Source organism: Eucalyptus grandis, chromosome 5 (genome assembly GCF_016545825.1).
Source record: "Eucalyptus grandis isolate ANBG69807.140 chromosome 5, ASM1654582v1, whole genome shotgun sequence".
Classification (NCBI taxonomy): Eukaryota; Viridiplantae; Streptophyta; class Magnoliopsida; order Myrtales; family Myrtaceae; genus Eucalyptus; species Eucalyptus grandis.
Window position 1 is genome coordinate 13,272,758 of NC_052616.1, and position 15,747 is coordinate 13,288,504.

The following is a 15,747-nucleotide window of genomic DNA, read 5'->3' on the forward strand; positions in this document are numbered from 1 at the left end:
AACCTCACAAGGATATTCTGCTCGGAAGAAACATTGAAAAAGAATGTGATAGAAATCTTTTAGAATTTCTAAATTGGTTCTATCATCCTACATGCTGGAAACAAGACCTGGAAAAAGAACTGAGATCTATGACGCCAAATCCTGAGGTTCATACCATCCTGTTTTTCCGACATCCTTGGAATTTTTGCATAAATAATGGAAGTATTCTCGATGCACCACTAGAAATAGGAACCACATCCTATAAACCTAACTTGAGCAGCCGAGAAGCCCAAATTTACAAATCTTATCCTAGATACGTTCGACTTTGTGAACATGAATATCGAGAACTCCGAGAGAATCCTATGCCGGAAAACAAGACCATTCCCGAAGATGTTTGGAAAAATGCACCCACTACGTGGGATCATTATGACCTAGCACCGAAGCTAAGGAAGCACTCGGACAATACGAGACAAGCCTCATCGTCCCAAGAGCCTGAAATGACAAGCGAAGATGATATTGTCCAATCCACCTGGGACCCCTATGCACGCTTTGGAGGACCTCGTCCCGGGATCCCTACGAACAATTCCAAAGCATGGACGCATCCTTCTATGCGAGCCATCCAAGCGGCCTCGGCCCAAGAATTCCCGACACCCGAGAAGATGAAAATACAACCGGGTGAAGAAGAAGCATCACATTGGGCTCATGAACAAGCATCCTCATCACGAAGGTTGAATCAAATCCTCTCACCAGAGGACCTTGAAGCCCTTGAACAGAAATACGAAGCACATCTCCTAGAAGACAGCTCGGATGACTCAGTTTGTAGCTACAACGCTCATGACGGACGAGACCGTTGAGTCCGTACAAATCACTGTAGCAAGTCACTGTTCACTTTTACTGTAGCACTAGGCTAGAGAATGTACCTGTTCACGCAGTCGATTCTTTTATTCATAGTGTGCGAATAATTCCCTTTCGGTGCCCCTGTTTGTATCCGGACCCGTGAGCTAGGTCCCTGTGTGTGTCCTTGTGACCTCTTATTGCCTATATAAGGCAAGGAGGGTGTAATGTTTTGGGCAGAGTCCCCTGAAGTAAAGTGTGTGCTTGGTGTAAATCTCTCCATGGCCTTCTAAATTCCCTCTTCTTCTCCAGCCTGGTAGGATCCTTCAAGAAATGCAGCTTGGGTAGGTTAGAAACGTTTCCATCCTGGCATCTCTAAGTGTCTCTAGGCTTTAAACTAAAGGGCTGAGTGGTTTCCTGCTAAAAGGCTGTCCCTGAAGGGCTTAAACGGGGTTGTTCGCCCACTGTGGGATGCATACCTGTAGGAAATTTACTCTCCTTCCCTGGTTCTAAGTCTAGGTCCATTCATGGTATGTAATTGAGTTCAAATTCACGATTATTTTCAATCTAACGCGATTTTAGCGTGACCTAACCTACTAGGTAGCTTTTATGAATTTTTTAGTACAATTGACCCGTGATTGATTATTTTCGAGCCACAACGTACATCTTCAACACATTGGCAACTCTCGATTATCGTAAAAATCTCGAGATTTCAGTTACGGACACAAGGTACCCAAAACGACAAAAAATCGGTCTAGTGCCGATCGATGATAATTTTGCAATCAAGTGGAATCACCCACACTTAATCACACACTTCAGTCGAATCGACATATCTCCAGTCTCTGATCAATTTTTAATTGTGCCGTAATGACTCTTGCAAATTGGCACAGTCAAGCAGTTGATTTCTGGTCGAATTCTCAAGTCTATTGCGTTAAAATCCATTAATGACTTCCCTAGATAGTCTAGTTATTTCATTAGTGATCGGCTCAGAGAATAACACTATAAGCGCGTCAATGAAAGGCTCGATTTATTCAATTGAAAACATGATTGAAAATTCAGGATGTCACATAAATAACCCAAGGGAAATTATAGATATGGGAAGCTATGGGTATTAAGGAAACAAGGAGCAAAATATGAAGAGTTGATGGGGATTTCGTTACAAGTGGCAGCTCCACAACATTCTGTTTCTTCGAAAGCGAAATATGAAGAGTTCCAACCTTGACCTATCTAAATTTAAAAAAAAAAAAAAAAAAGACCTACCTAGGGTTGGGATTATATGGACCTGAGCATGTCCTTAAACTGATTCTGTTATCGGAGTCAACCCCAACAGTAAAATGGGGTAATGACAAACCGCCGGGGGCTTGTAACCAAACTTGGGTAACCCCCTGGGGCGGATTCCTGTGAAGCCTTCCCCAAGTAACCAATCCCATCAATCAAACCTAATCAATCAAATCTAATCTAATCAATCTGGGATCGTTTCCGGCATAGGCAAGTACCACTCTAAAGTCTTAAAGCTCTTTTGAAAAAATAAGTCCACTTTGGGAAATTCATTTCGAGAATTCTTAAAGTGAAAATCATAACATATTTTGAGCTTGAAGAAGGGAAAAGACAAGACAATGCTCGGTAAAATGACCGAGACAAATAGTACTAACCATGAAGAGACAATTGGAGAAGGGGGCAATTTCACCGAGTCATCAGCCAACCCTTGCGTCCATAACTGGATGTCACTTATCATTACCAAGCTATTGATCCTTCATCGCCAGCAATGTACTCAAACGAATTTACTCATTCAATCCAACACTTCACAACAACGTCACATTCAAATTTTGCTCTCTGCACAGTGACGCACAAATGGTTGCACGCATCCGAGGCATCAAGCTTATTTTACATTCAAAATAGGAATGAAATGACGTGTAACCACACTTGAAGAATACCGTTATGGGTACACACTGCCACACACCTCACACATATGTCACGGGGACATGTTTATTCTAAACAATTGCAAAAAACACAAGAAATAAATAGTAAAGCATTCCAAACTTGCTGAAGACCCAATCTAGCAAAGCACGCGGACAATGAATTTCTCCCATAGAGCTGCCTATTCCATCCATTTTGAATGATTATATGCTCCATTAGATCAACTATCTGGACGCATATCAAGCTGGACTTGAGAATATGCAATCTTCATGCCCATCTAGTAAGCTGTTGCTGGTGCCATTGCCGGCCGCAACAAAAATCACATGTCTCAGCTTCCTAATCCAATAAAAGATTTTATGATGATACGTCATCTAAGTTTGAAGCCAAAGGCTCTTTGATACAATCAGTTAAAACCACTAACAGCAAAGCATAAATGGCGACATTGGATAAAAATCATGTTCGGATCACTTCATACAAAAACCTAGTCTGCTGCAGGCAGGCATTCATATATCAGGGACATGTACATAAGGAAGAAAGTGAAAAGTGATAGAAATCATCACTGGGTGATGCAGTTATGAGTAGTTTGAGAGAGACATACTCGTCAGGACATTAACCTGGCTAGCAAGAAATTAGAGCTTATGGTTTTAAATTTGTCTCGACAAGCATGGAGCAAAAGTGAACAGGTAACTAAAACATCTTTTTTTGTTTGTTAAAAACAGGCTTGTATTAGAGCAGCTCTAAATTATTCAGGCAAACAAACCTCCGCATTTCTCTTTTAGCTATAAACATTAAGGCACATTTCTTAATTGCCTTGAACCCCATTTGTAAATAACCCAAGCAAAATGACAAGCATGGGGACCTATTGTTACTGAGAAACAAGAACAACAACTGCTAAAAGCTCATGAGGGAGCCCACGTCCCTCCAAAGATGACTTCGTTTTTATTAAAAAAAAAAAGTATAGGAAACGGCTCGGAAAGAAAACCAATCAAAATCACTCAATCCGCCCAACAAAAGTGAAAAACCACAATGCAGTTAGTGCGGGTTTCAGTTCAAGAGGCAACTCCATTGCTCCATGACATTACTCCTTGACCTCGGAGTCCGCTGGGGATTCTCTCGTCAATCAAATCTTAACTATTTTGTGAGACAAGACATGATTGGACAAATGGAAGAGCGTTACCCTTTCATAGGGTAATTGACTTAATTTCGCGAGCCTACTTGGCCTACACTCTGCAATTTTATTTCAATTTCAGTTGGAATACGGTTTACCTGGAGCCTTTGAGGGAACTATTTCCTGCTTTCAACACGCCGCCGAAAGCTCTCTGGACGGTCCGTTATGAGGTCCATCGGGTCGCCATCCACCACAGCTGCTTCAAGCCAGAGTTTTTTGTGCGTGTGAACTGCTTTATTCCGTCTGACAGCTTTCTCGAATTCATAGGGCATCTCATGAAAATCGAGGCATTTCAACAGTAAACCTTGGGGCACTTTTTTAAATTTACTGCATCGGGACAGGAGTAATTTTTTGAGAGCCGGTAGTGCCTTTTCTTTAACTGTCATGGATTCAAGGCTAGGAAATGTGTCCAGGCCTAAAAAGCGAAGTTGTTGAAAATCCCCTTCCTCAAACTCCATCTCCCTTACATCATAAAATGCATCTTGCAAATCTAGATGCTTCAGACACGGTAACCCCTTAAAATGTTGGAAAGCATCTTCAGTCAATCGACTCTTCCTGATGAACAATTTGGCCAAACTAGGAGTGAGTATCCAGTTAGGAAGAGTTGTCATATGTCCTGTCAAGTGAACCCGCTGAAGAAATGGAAATGCTTTACTTCTATCCACCTTTGAAAGATCTACTATCCCATCATTATCTCTAGCGGCAATGAGATGTAATGCTTCCAGTTTTTCTAAATTCCCAATGGAAGAGCAAAGATTCTCTACATGGCCGAGTCTCAGATTCGAGATCCCTAGCCTTCGTAAATTTTTCAGTTTCCCGAGTTCTCCTAGCAATATTTTCCCATGATTAATGTTTGACCGCTTGCTCCTTTCCTCGACTTGGTTTAGATCTATCAAGCATAGTTTTTGCAATGATGTCAAGCATCCGACTTCTAATCCGGATGGAGCCTTGACACCGTACTTTGGGTGACTACCTGGAGCCGGACTTGGGTTGGATCTGTATACTAACAGATGACGGAGTGCTTTCAGCTTCAAAATATTCTTAGGTAGTTTAGGCACGTCAATACCTTTGAGATCTAGGGTTTCCAGATGTTCAAGAGCTTCTATGCCTTCCGGAATTTCAATTACTTTGATACCCGTTAAACGGAGGTACGTAAGACATCTTAAAAGAGAAATACCTCTGGGAAACTCTTCCAATGAAGAATCTTGAATATTTAGCACCTTAAGCCTGCTAACCTGCTTCAACAGTGCTTCCATACAATCTGGGTACACCTCAGCGAAGATAAGTAGGGAGCGAAGTCGTTTGACCCTCGTGCCATCTTTTATCCTGTCCATTTTGCTGTGAATGGACAGGCGCAATAGAGTCTCAGGCCATTCTTCTTCTAGGTCGGCAACAATCATCGCAAACTCATCATCTTTCGACTTGGAAATAATGATTTGATGCAGAATGTTGTAAATGCGGCAAGTTTTGGCCCTCTCATAACTAGTTTTCTCCACCTTCTGAAATAAATTATGATCTACTAACTTTTTCAGGGTTTCCTCTGCGATTGTTTGGACAGGGTCAGTACCCTTCTGCTCAATAAATCTTTCAGCCATCCATAGCCGCATCAATGTGGAGCAATTTATGAGACAATCTAACGGAAAGATGCTCAAGTAAAAGAGACAAGCACGGACATCGTGAAGGTGGTCCATGCGCAGAGTTATAATCCTTCTAATTGGGCCACTTTTGTCCCCTTTGGATAGCAGTGCTTCTCCGAGCCTGCTACTCAACTTTTTCCATTTAACACCTTGAGGAGTGCCATTAACACCACCCTGAATATCGCTCAAAAGGTTGGACGCCGCAAGAATCGCAAGTGGCAATCCTCCGCATTGTTCTACAATGCTGTCAAAAGCATCTTTTAAAACATTTGGACGGCAATCCATCTGGAACGTCTTCTGGCAAAGTAGAGTCGAAGAATCTTCCAAGGAAAGGGGAGGATGCTTGAAATGGCGGATATCATACAATAGTTTGGTAGGTTCGAGAGGAGCACCATCAGATTGTGCCATTTGAAGATTCAAGTAAGTTCTGGAGTTAGATTGTAGGCTGCTGTCCCGAGTCGTGACGAGCACGCTGGGACGAGCACGAGCTAGAAGACTCTGGAGACACTCGAACACATGCGTGCTGCCTGCATCATCTAAGACGAGTGCCCACGTGATATTTCCGCACAAAAAGGATTCGAAAACCTCTCCGAGTTCGCGTTGGGATCCGAGGCTGTCCTTCTGGGTCGGATTCCACATCCGTGCATTTGCCTTCATGAGTGCCGCCGCTTTGTCGTCGGCCAACTCACATGTTCTTAAATTGATCCACACGTAGTAATTGAAGTGACTCCTTACTGTTTCATCACGAAGCACGGCGCCCACTAGAGTACTCTTCCCTACTCCTTGCGCGCCGTGCACGAAAACCACTTTCCGCGTCGGACTGTCCGCTGTTAGCCATCGAACCAGCTGGCCCCTTGCCGTTTCAATGCCCACCAACTCATTGTCCCTCTCATTGGAAAAGGCAATGGACAACGACTGATGGCAGGCCGAGCTGGACTTGGCATGGTCTGCGGATAATTTATTTGAAATCTCCAGTGTAGTTTTGTAATTCTCTACAATCTGTCTTATACTTTTTGCTTCGGAAGCAAAAGTTCGGCGATTGATGTGTTTGTAAATGTAGACACCAAGACCTTCCCACTTACATTTTCCACGTTCCATGAAATCATTGATAGCATCTTCAGAGTCATAAAGAAACTTCCGCATTCGCTTCATGGACACTTTGAGATCCTCATCGATGACCTCCTTCAAGGTGGCTTTCTTGAGGAAGCGCCCGATGGCTCCGATCAAGTCCTTGAGATACTCTAATTCCGTTTTAGCATCTGAACCGAGTCTCCATTCTTCTTTCAATAGTTTCAATACGTCAGGAATCAGCTTTATCAGAGAAGGCACTATGGCTTCCGCCATTTTCTCCTTTGCTGGTTGGATCAGAGAGAGAGAGAGAGAAAGGAAGGGAGGGCGGGAGGGGATGTAGTCAGCGATGAAACTGGAACAAGGCCTGGCTGAGGGAGGCAGGGGACGTAGTCAGCGATGAAACTGGAACGAGGCCTGGCTGAGGGAGGCAGGGGACGTAGTCAGCGATGAAACTGGAACGAGGCCTGGCTGGAGAGAGAGAGAGAGAGAGAGAGAGAGGGAGGGAGGGAGTGAGGGAGGGAGGAAGGGGATGTAGTCGGCCATCGAACTGGCCTGGCTGTACCGTTTCTTCGAGCAAGTATTTTATAGACGAGTTCTACTGAACCCAATTAATCATATTTCAATAATCTTTCGAGCACACACTCGAAATATCCTTTCGGTGACGTCATCCAAGTCTGTAAAATATTTTCTCATTTCCCTGGAGGCATTTGCATTTTAGTTTGTTTTTCGATATGGTTACAAACTTTGGCACTCCGACTGTCAATAATGCCCAACCTGGACCGACCCAACGTTTTGGGGGTTAATTAAGGGCCGGGTGTACTTCATGTTCAAATAATAATTTAATTTGCAAACATCCTCGAGTGCACATGATAATTATTTTATTTTAAGCCTCTATTTGTTAGTTTCAAAAATAAATTTGAAATAAAAATTCATTTGATTCATTTTTTAATTTTAGAAAAAAATTTATTCCATAAATAAATTGATAATAAAAAAGAGAAATAATAAGGTTTTACTTTTCTATTTCCGAAAGAGTTAATACATTGAAAAACTTCAAATTGGTATACGACAAATCCAAACTGGTAAATTTGTAACATATATACCTCCATTTGAATTTGATTAATATCACAAAAAAAAAAAATCACAAAAATTATAAACTCATGACAAATATAGTGTAAAATCCCAAATTGGTATATCAATTAACATTACGTATCATTTAACTTAATAATTTGATAATAAAATTTAATAAAAACTAACATAGGGTAAATTTGTCACAAGTGTAATAGTTTAGGATAAATTTGTCAAAGGTATATCAATTTGAGAATTTTTGGTAATTAAAAAAATAATTTTGAATAAATTTGTCATGAATGTACCAATTTAGAGATATTTAGGATATTAACCCTTTCTGAAATAGAAATGAGCATTCTCTTCGCTCATCTTCAACATCGACTGCTTATCTCTCATTGACCGTTGTCCTTCATCGTTGCCTGTCGCGGCTGAGTGTTGTCTGCCACCGCCTGTTGCCACCCGCTGTTCTTCGGCCGAGAGGAAAAAATTTTGTTTATCTTTCTTAAAAATTTATCTAGGAATCAGATTTAGAAATTTATTTTTTGTCAATTATGTTAAGAAATAGAAATTTTTCTTCCCGACGCTTTCCGTCTTCTCTTCCACAAGACGACGACCAACTCCTTCGGGGCATTTTTTCCTTCGCCTGAACCGCCCGATCGCCGACCTCATGATAATCGCTCGCCAACCGTCTCCACGCCCTCTTTGCAGCGTGAGAAATGGCGTGCACTTCGTGAATGCGAGATCGAAGAGGGTGGGTGACGAAAGTGGGAGGAGACCCTCTTTCGAAGGGCTCATAGTCGATTCTCTCCCATTTCCCTGTCCCACAACCAGTGTTCTGAGGGCAGGGCGCGTCCTCTCTTTCGCATTCGAGCATCCTTGGATTGCTTTGAGGTCTCCCTCGCTCTTAGGGTTTACATTTCTTCGTTGTTTGGCGGCTGTCATGGCTGTTCTGGTCTGATCTGTCGGTCATTTGCAGTTGGATTGCTTGTGGGACTGGTTGCTAGTGGAATTGGAAGATAAATCTTGTTTTTTTCAAGTAGAGTTTTCGTTGTGGCGTGATTATGGGGTGCTATTGCTGTTTTAATTGATTGTTTATGGCACTGGTGCGACGTTCTTGTGGCATTTTGGTATGAGGGTTTTTGGGAGTTCTGGAGGTTACTTGGTCTGTGTCCCCGGTCGTTCATACCAGCCAATTAGGTGACTTTTCCTTCCATTTGTCTTTGTACGAGTGTTGAGTCTTCTATTTTTAGCTTTTGTCTTCGAATTTCATAACTACTCCTTGCATTCAAGATTATGTGCATGAATAAATGGTGGGGATTATTTACTATTGGATTTTTTTTGGCTCAGGGTAGAGAATTTTGCTTTCCAAATATTTCAAATTGATGTCTATGCTTTCTGTAAAACGATGTCTTTTGCCCACCTGAGTTCCTGGGATTGGTTTGCCTTGGGCGGAGTAGGGAAAATTAATTTTCGATTGAATGGGCCTTTAGGAATCTGTAAGACCTATTAAGGATATCTCATATCTTAAACTACTTGATCCTTTTCTTGGCCAAATTGGAGAAGAGTCCATCCATGTAGCCATAGAGGGATTGTATTGGAAATGATATGATATGTTGCTCTCGATATCTGGTCATAGATGTTTTCTTTTGACCAATTAATAGTTGGACTATGATCTCTAGCATCTTAGAGTGCCAGGATTATGCCATTCTCGTTTGGTTAGGTGGCTGTAGGCCTTGTCAACAAGACTCCTTAGGTTAGTACCATACCTAAGGATGACAGTGACACCCTTCACTGAAGCTCTACCAGGCAATCCAAAGGTCGGGAGAAGATCTTCAAGACGAAGTGTGCTCTGTGCCATACCGTCGAGAAAGGCACTGGCCACAAGCGAGGTTTGCTCTTTTCCTCTTCCTCACACCAGGAGTCTTCGTTGATCCTTTTGGTCCACCTACGTTGAGCAGTTTTAGTCCTGTGATTTTCTTGTTTCTGATGAAGATCCATGATGCGATTGTCTGTGGAGGAGGTTCTGTGTGTCGGCTCTTTGTGGTAGATCTGAGCGATTTGAAGGTGGATGATTAGATCCATTTCGGTGGTGCATGCTTTTTGCCTGTTAAATTGATGTCTAAGGCGAAATAAATTAGGATTGAAGGAATGTGGAATTTGTGTTTGATTTTCTGGGGGATTCTGTGCTTGTGTCCTTGCCTACATGTGGTTTAGTTTGGTTTTCTTTTTGCTTTTATATTTTTAGATTTATCTGCAAACGCTTTTGAACTGGTGTTTTTGTGATGGCAGATCTTTGTAGTAAAGAATTTCATGTTGTTCTGAGACGACCACTAGCTATTTTAATTGGTTTCTGCACTTTTGGATGTCTTTTGTCTTGTGATCTAGTATTGTAAAGGAGATATGGGAACCACACATTATTGACTGAATGTCAAGAGATTTCTTTGAGGTAAGTTTGATGCTGTGCGTGGAAAGTTGGGGTGTATTGTTTCTCTTTTGTTTTCATAGAGCTTTGTTTTATGTCTATCTTAATTTATGTCATTCTGAAGCTTTGGTCTTTGGATTTTTCTTTATTATCATTTGCGATGTGCTCATGCTTGTTTGAAATTTCACCGCCCAATCTAAATGGACTGTTCGGTAGGCAGTCTGGCACAACTCCATGATGCTCTTATTCCGCTGCAAATAAGAGCATGGCTGTCATCTGGGAGGAAAAAATCTGAATTTAGAGTTATGCTGTGATTGAGCAATTATGGTCATTTTTTTTCTGGGGTATGCTGAAGGACCCTGGAGGTTTGAGCGTTGCTGATTGTACTATTGAATGAGTTCTTTCTTTTGGTTATTGAGTGGTTCCAGTTGGTGGTATCTTGTTATCCAAAAGGTGCAACAGACGGATCAAATGTGCCAAAGCCAGAAAGGAAAATCAACCTCAGGGAGAAAATGCTCTTGCTTGATTTCTTTCGAAAGCAGAGTCATGTTGACTTGTCAATATGAATCATCTGCAGATTTTGCTGTCAAAGCTAATAATCTTTGCAGGTTATTGTGCCAATGACTTAAGTAAAGAGGATTGGGAATCTTATTGTCCATGCCGAGGTTTTGGATTCAATCAGCAGTTGTAAATTGTAATGATGGAGGATGTTGTAGAGAATGTAATAGCATGAACCACCAGATTTTATTTGTAGCTCAATTGCGCGGTGTTATTTTTAGGAAGCATTTCAATTGTAACCACCCAATCCGACTTGTGTTTTCGTTTGGGTCATATGCTGTTCGGGTCTAAGAGAAAACACACCACTTTAGGGTCAGGTCGGGTCGGGTTGCATGGAAACCCAACTCGACCCATCCATTGACACTCCTAACTCCAGGTATAAGCGTGATTACAAAACAACTAGTTTTGGAATAGTTGAGGTTTTTAACAAATCTTAATTAGCTAGTTTGAAAGAACAACGTGATTATTTTCGTTCAATTGTATTTTTTTTTAAATAGCAATTTTTATTGAAAGAAGTATTGCCAATATAATAGACTTTTAAATTCTTGGTTTATATATCAATCATCAATGATAAAAGTAATAGATTTCCCTCATTTAATAAATAATACAATTTTGTACTACTATAGACAGATCATACAAAATTCATTTGCATCCTGTCCAAAACAATTATTGAAGCTGCCCCGGATGAAACATTATTATTTGCTATATCTTCTATACGATGGTTGGGCAACTTTTGGCCTCGGGCCAAGATTTTAATATAATTATATTTCTTGTAGTTTATAAGTGGGCTTGGGCATGGCTAGTCGGGGCATATCTCCGAGCCCAGCCTAACCCATGCTTCGAGCATAGAAATTTCACACTACCAAAAGCTAACCATGGAAATTTCATGTTCATCCTTTCACACGGTAGGTGAAGGATTCAAATCAGGCGCAAGTATTATTAGTATCGCTACAACTTTGTATGAGTTCACACATGATCGGATATTGATTAGTCTTGAACATTCCTCACTCTAAAATCTAACTCAAACATTTAGATTTTTTTTTGCACTTAAAAATCGACTTTCAGCCTCTTCCACAACCAATGTGGGATAATCTCAACATCCTACGTGAGAGGGTTCACTTTGGATAGATCTAAACCCACAAACTTTACATTGGCCTTCCATTATGCCTAAATTGAGTTTGCATTTCACCATACTAGCTTTCTCTACTTTAACATTTCTATAGACTATCCAACACATCATATGCACACACATGGGAAATAAATCCCAATTTTTAAGAATACACAAAGGACCATGCTGATTTCCAAAATATCTAGAAAACTGATATGATGAGGTAATGACAGAATCACTACATCCAAGATGGACACAACGGCCAGCGAATCTAACAGCGACGCTCTAAAGACAGCTGGTTTTTCAGACATGAACTCGCCATTCTTACACAACTTGAGCTCTCAACTTGCGATTATGGCCTCAAGAATTTGTCTGATATGTAGGCTCGTATACATGGCTCCATTTTTTGAGGCTGGAAAGGCTACATATCTCCCGATTCAAACTCAGAAGACAGATGGGGAGTTCACCTCAGACACAGAATGGGATTGGGTCAGGACTTCAAAGCAGTCAGTATCAGTCTCGCTTGGTTGAAACCAAATGCGCCTAAGTTTGCTCTCATTGACGGCCCAGACCTACTCGGCAGGTTGCAAAACTTTGACAGGATAAAGAAATGGAGCTTGTGATGATGGAAGTTCTCGTTTTACGCAAACTGGAAGATGAATCAGAAGTCGTCTTTTCTTCCAAGGCTACTTTCAATGCAAATGTGGGGGCGTCTTCTGCAGTTTTTTGGCTTCATCAGACCTGCAAGTGGCTGGTCTGCTTGACTTGCTTGGATCTTGAAAGCTGGACTTCTTAAAGAGTTGTTGCCACTGTCCCGTTCTCCGCTGCAATTGCGTTCGAATCTCCATTGCAAGTTGGCAAGAGAACACTTGCTGAGCTTAAATAAAAGCTTTTGCAGACCTTGGAAAATTTTTGTTTAACTTGTATGATGACAAATACTTGTGCGCTGGTCCTTCTACATTCATTCGTTTGCAATGAAAGATATTTACTTCTCGAAAAACAAATTGACAATATAAGCATCACTAGATTTGGCAATTTAATTCAGTACAATTATGCTAAAATCAGCTCGCCAAGTTTGCTTAGGCTATAATCCTAGTGTATTTGTATTTATTTGTCCGTTTGAAACTAATTTTGCTTTTCACTGTTCTTTTTTTTTTTTTTTTTTTTTTTTCAGATTATGGCTTATACATTTTAACTTTTATATAATCCAAAGCACCTAAAACCTTTCGAAATCACAAATTTTAGATACATAGATTCACATATATATGTTTACAATATTCGAGTTACGAATGATGCTTCAAATTTTTGCAGGGAAGTTGAGAAAGTAATTTTCTTGCTAAAAAGTAAGAGAGACAAATGACTAAGTCTCTAATCAATCTGTCTGGTCAAATTCCACACTTATAAGGATAGAAAAGGAAGAAACGGCTCACTTTTAGCAAAGTAACAAAGTGATATGATAATCTCATTTCTTTGTGACATAGCCAACTAAGGTTCATTTCCCATGATTTGAAGCAAACTACAGTCAGATAAGATACAAAGCTTGTATTTGGCAAATTTAGCCATAAGTTAAGATAGAATCACATCAACACGTCACTTGAGATAAGCTTTGTGTCTGGCTTGACACAACACATTTTGACACATTCCAATAAGAACCAACATCTTGTTGGGCCATGTGTTTTAGTCAAGCCTCATATTATCATAAACCAGTACACGTCGATTACTGAGACAAACACGATGACGTGGCAAAATAATAATTACTACCCTCGATCGCTAGGGATTTGACTAGAAATTTTACGTGACCCTGGCTCGCCCAATTATTAGTATTCTATGTTAGAATATATTGACGGGCTTTCGCTAGGGATTTGACGAGAAATTTCACGGGACCCAAGCTCATCCAATTATTAATATTCTATGTCAGAAAAATATTGATGGGGGTAGACTTGTGTTCCCTCTTTTCAATATTCGGACATTGATTGGTGTTGAGCATCTCTCACCCAAAAACTAACTTTCAAATAAGGTTTTCTCTCGTACTTAAAAATCGACTTCCAGCTCCTTCTATAACCAATGTGGGACAATCTTAACATCTTACATGGGAGGGTTTACTTTAGATAGATCTAAACCTATAAACTTTACATTAGCCTTCCGTTAGGAAATGAACACGTCTAAATTGAGTTTGCATTTCACCATAATAGCTCTCTCTACTTTAACATTTCTATAGACTATCCAACACATCATATGCACACACATGAGAACCAAGTCCCAATTTTTAAAAATACGCAAAGGACTATGCTGATTTCCAAAAGATCTAGAAAACTGATATGATGAGGTAATGGCTAAATCACTATATCCAAGATGGACACAATGGCTAGCGAATCTAACAGCAACGCTCTGAAGACAACTGGTTTTTCAGACATGAACTCGCCATTCTTACACAACTCGAGCCCTTAACTTGCGATTGTGGCTTCGCGAATTTGTCTGATATGCAGGCTCGTATGCATGGCTTTATTTTTTGTGGCTGGAAAGGCTGCATATCTCCCGATTCAACTCAGAAGACAGATAGGGAGTTCACCTCAGACACAGAACGGGATTGGGTCAGGACTTCAAAGCAGTCAGCATCAGTCTCGTCTGGTTGAAACCAAATGCGCCTAAGTTTGCTCTCATTGACGGGCCACACCTACTCGGTAGGTTGCAAAGCTTTGATAGGATAAAGAAATGGAACTTGTGATAACGGAAGTTCGCATTTTACGCAAACTGGAAGACGAATCAGAAGGTCGTCTGTCCTTCCATGGCTACTTTCCAAAGCAAATTGGGGGCATTTTCTACTGTTTCTTTGGCTTCATCAGACCTGCAAGTGGCTGGTCTGCTTGACTTGCTTGGATCTTGAAAGCTGCACTTCTTAAAGAGTTGTTGCCACTATCCTGTTGTCTGCTGCAATTGAGTTTGAACTTCCATCGCAAGATCGCAAGAGAACACTTGCTGAGCTAAGATAAAAGCTTTTGCAGACCCTGGAAAATCTTTGTTTTAGTACTGATGACAGATGCTTGTGCGCTGGTCCTCCTACGTTAATTCGTTTGCAACAAAAGATATTTATTTTTCGAAAAACAAATTGACATTATAAGCATCACTAGATTTGGCAATTTAATTCAGTAAAATTACGTTAAAATCAGCTCGCCAAGTTTGCTTCGGCTATCATCCTAGTGTATCTGTATTTTAGTTGTCTGTTTGAAACTAATTTTGCTTTTCACTTTTTTTCTTCAGACTACGGCTTACGTATTTTAACTTTTATATAATCCAAAGCATCTGAAACCTTCTGAAATAAAAAATTTAGAGAAATAGATTCACATATATTTTTTGACAATATTCAAATAGTCAAATGATACTTTAAATTTTAGCTGGGAAGCTGAAAAAGTAATTTTCATGCTAAAAAGTTAGAGACAAATGACCCTAAATCTCTAATCATAATGTGTCTGGTGACATTCTACCACTTACAAGGATAGAAGAGAAAGAAATGGCTAATTTTTAGTAGAGTAACAAAGTGATATGATAATCCCATTTCTTTGTGAAATAGCCAACCAGGGTTCCTTTCCCTTGATTTGAAGCAAACTACAGTAAGATAAGATGCAAAGTTTGTATTTGGCAAACTTCGCCACAAGTAAAGATAAAATAACATCAATTCATCACCTGAGAGAAGCTTTGCATCTGGCTTGACATAAACACATATTGACACGTTCCAATAAGGACCAATATTTCATCTTATTGGGCATGCTTTTACTCAAGCCTCATGTTATCAGAAACTAGTACACGTCGATTGCTAAGGTGAACATAATGACATGGCACGATAAATTTTGCTACCCTCGATCGCAATGCAATGAGATTGGTTCACACAGGATGACTCAAAAGCATATCCATAAATGAAATACTAAACAAGAGGAGCCCATGAGCTTTCGGAAGTGTTCCTCATGCTCGTTTCCTCATTTCGTTGAGAAAC

At 40.5% G+C, this 15,747-nt stretch overlaps 1 protein-coding gene and 1 long non-coding RNA gene across 2 annotated transcripts; one reads left to right on the forward strand and one right to left on the reverse strand.

Moving 5' to 3' along the window:
• Positions 1-2,647: 2,647 nt before the first annotated feature.
• On the reverse strand, positions 2,648-7,126 carry LOC108959490 (disease resistance protein RPM1-like). The gene is made up of 2 exons (XM_039312607.1): positions 3,997-7,126; positions 2,648-3,066 (listed from the first exon to the last, which is right to left on the reverse strand). The coding sequence occupies exon 1, from the start codon at positions 6,877-6,879 to the stop codon at positions 4,015-4,017; it is 2,865 nt and encodes a 954-aa protein (XP_039168541.1). The 5' UTR covers positions 6,880-7,126; the 3' UTR covers positions 2,648-3,066; positions 3,997-4,014.
• Positions 7,127-8,268: 1,142 nt separating this feature from the next.
• On the forward strand, positions 8,269-10,871 carry LOC120293385. Its single transcript, XR_005551145.1, has 2 exons — positions 8,269-9,560; positions 10,522-10,871. It is a non-coding gene; the product is annotated as an uncharacterized LOC120293385 (long non-coding RNA).
• The last annotated feature ends 4,876 nt before the right edge of the window (positions 10,872-15,747 follow it).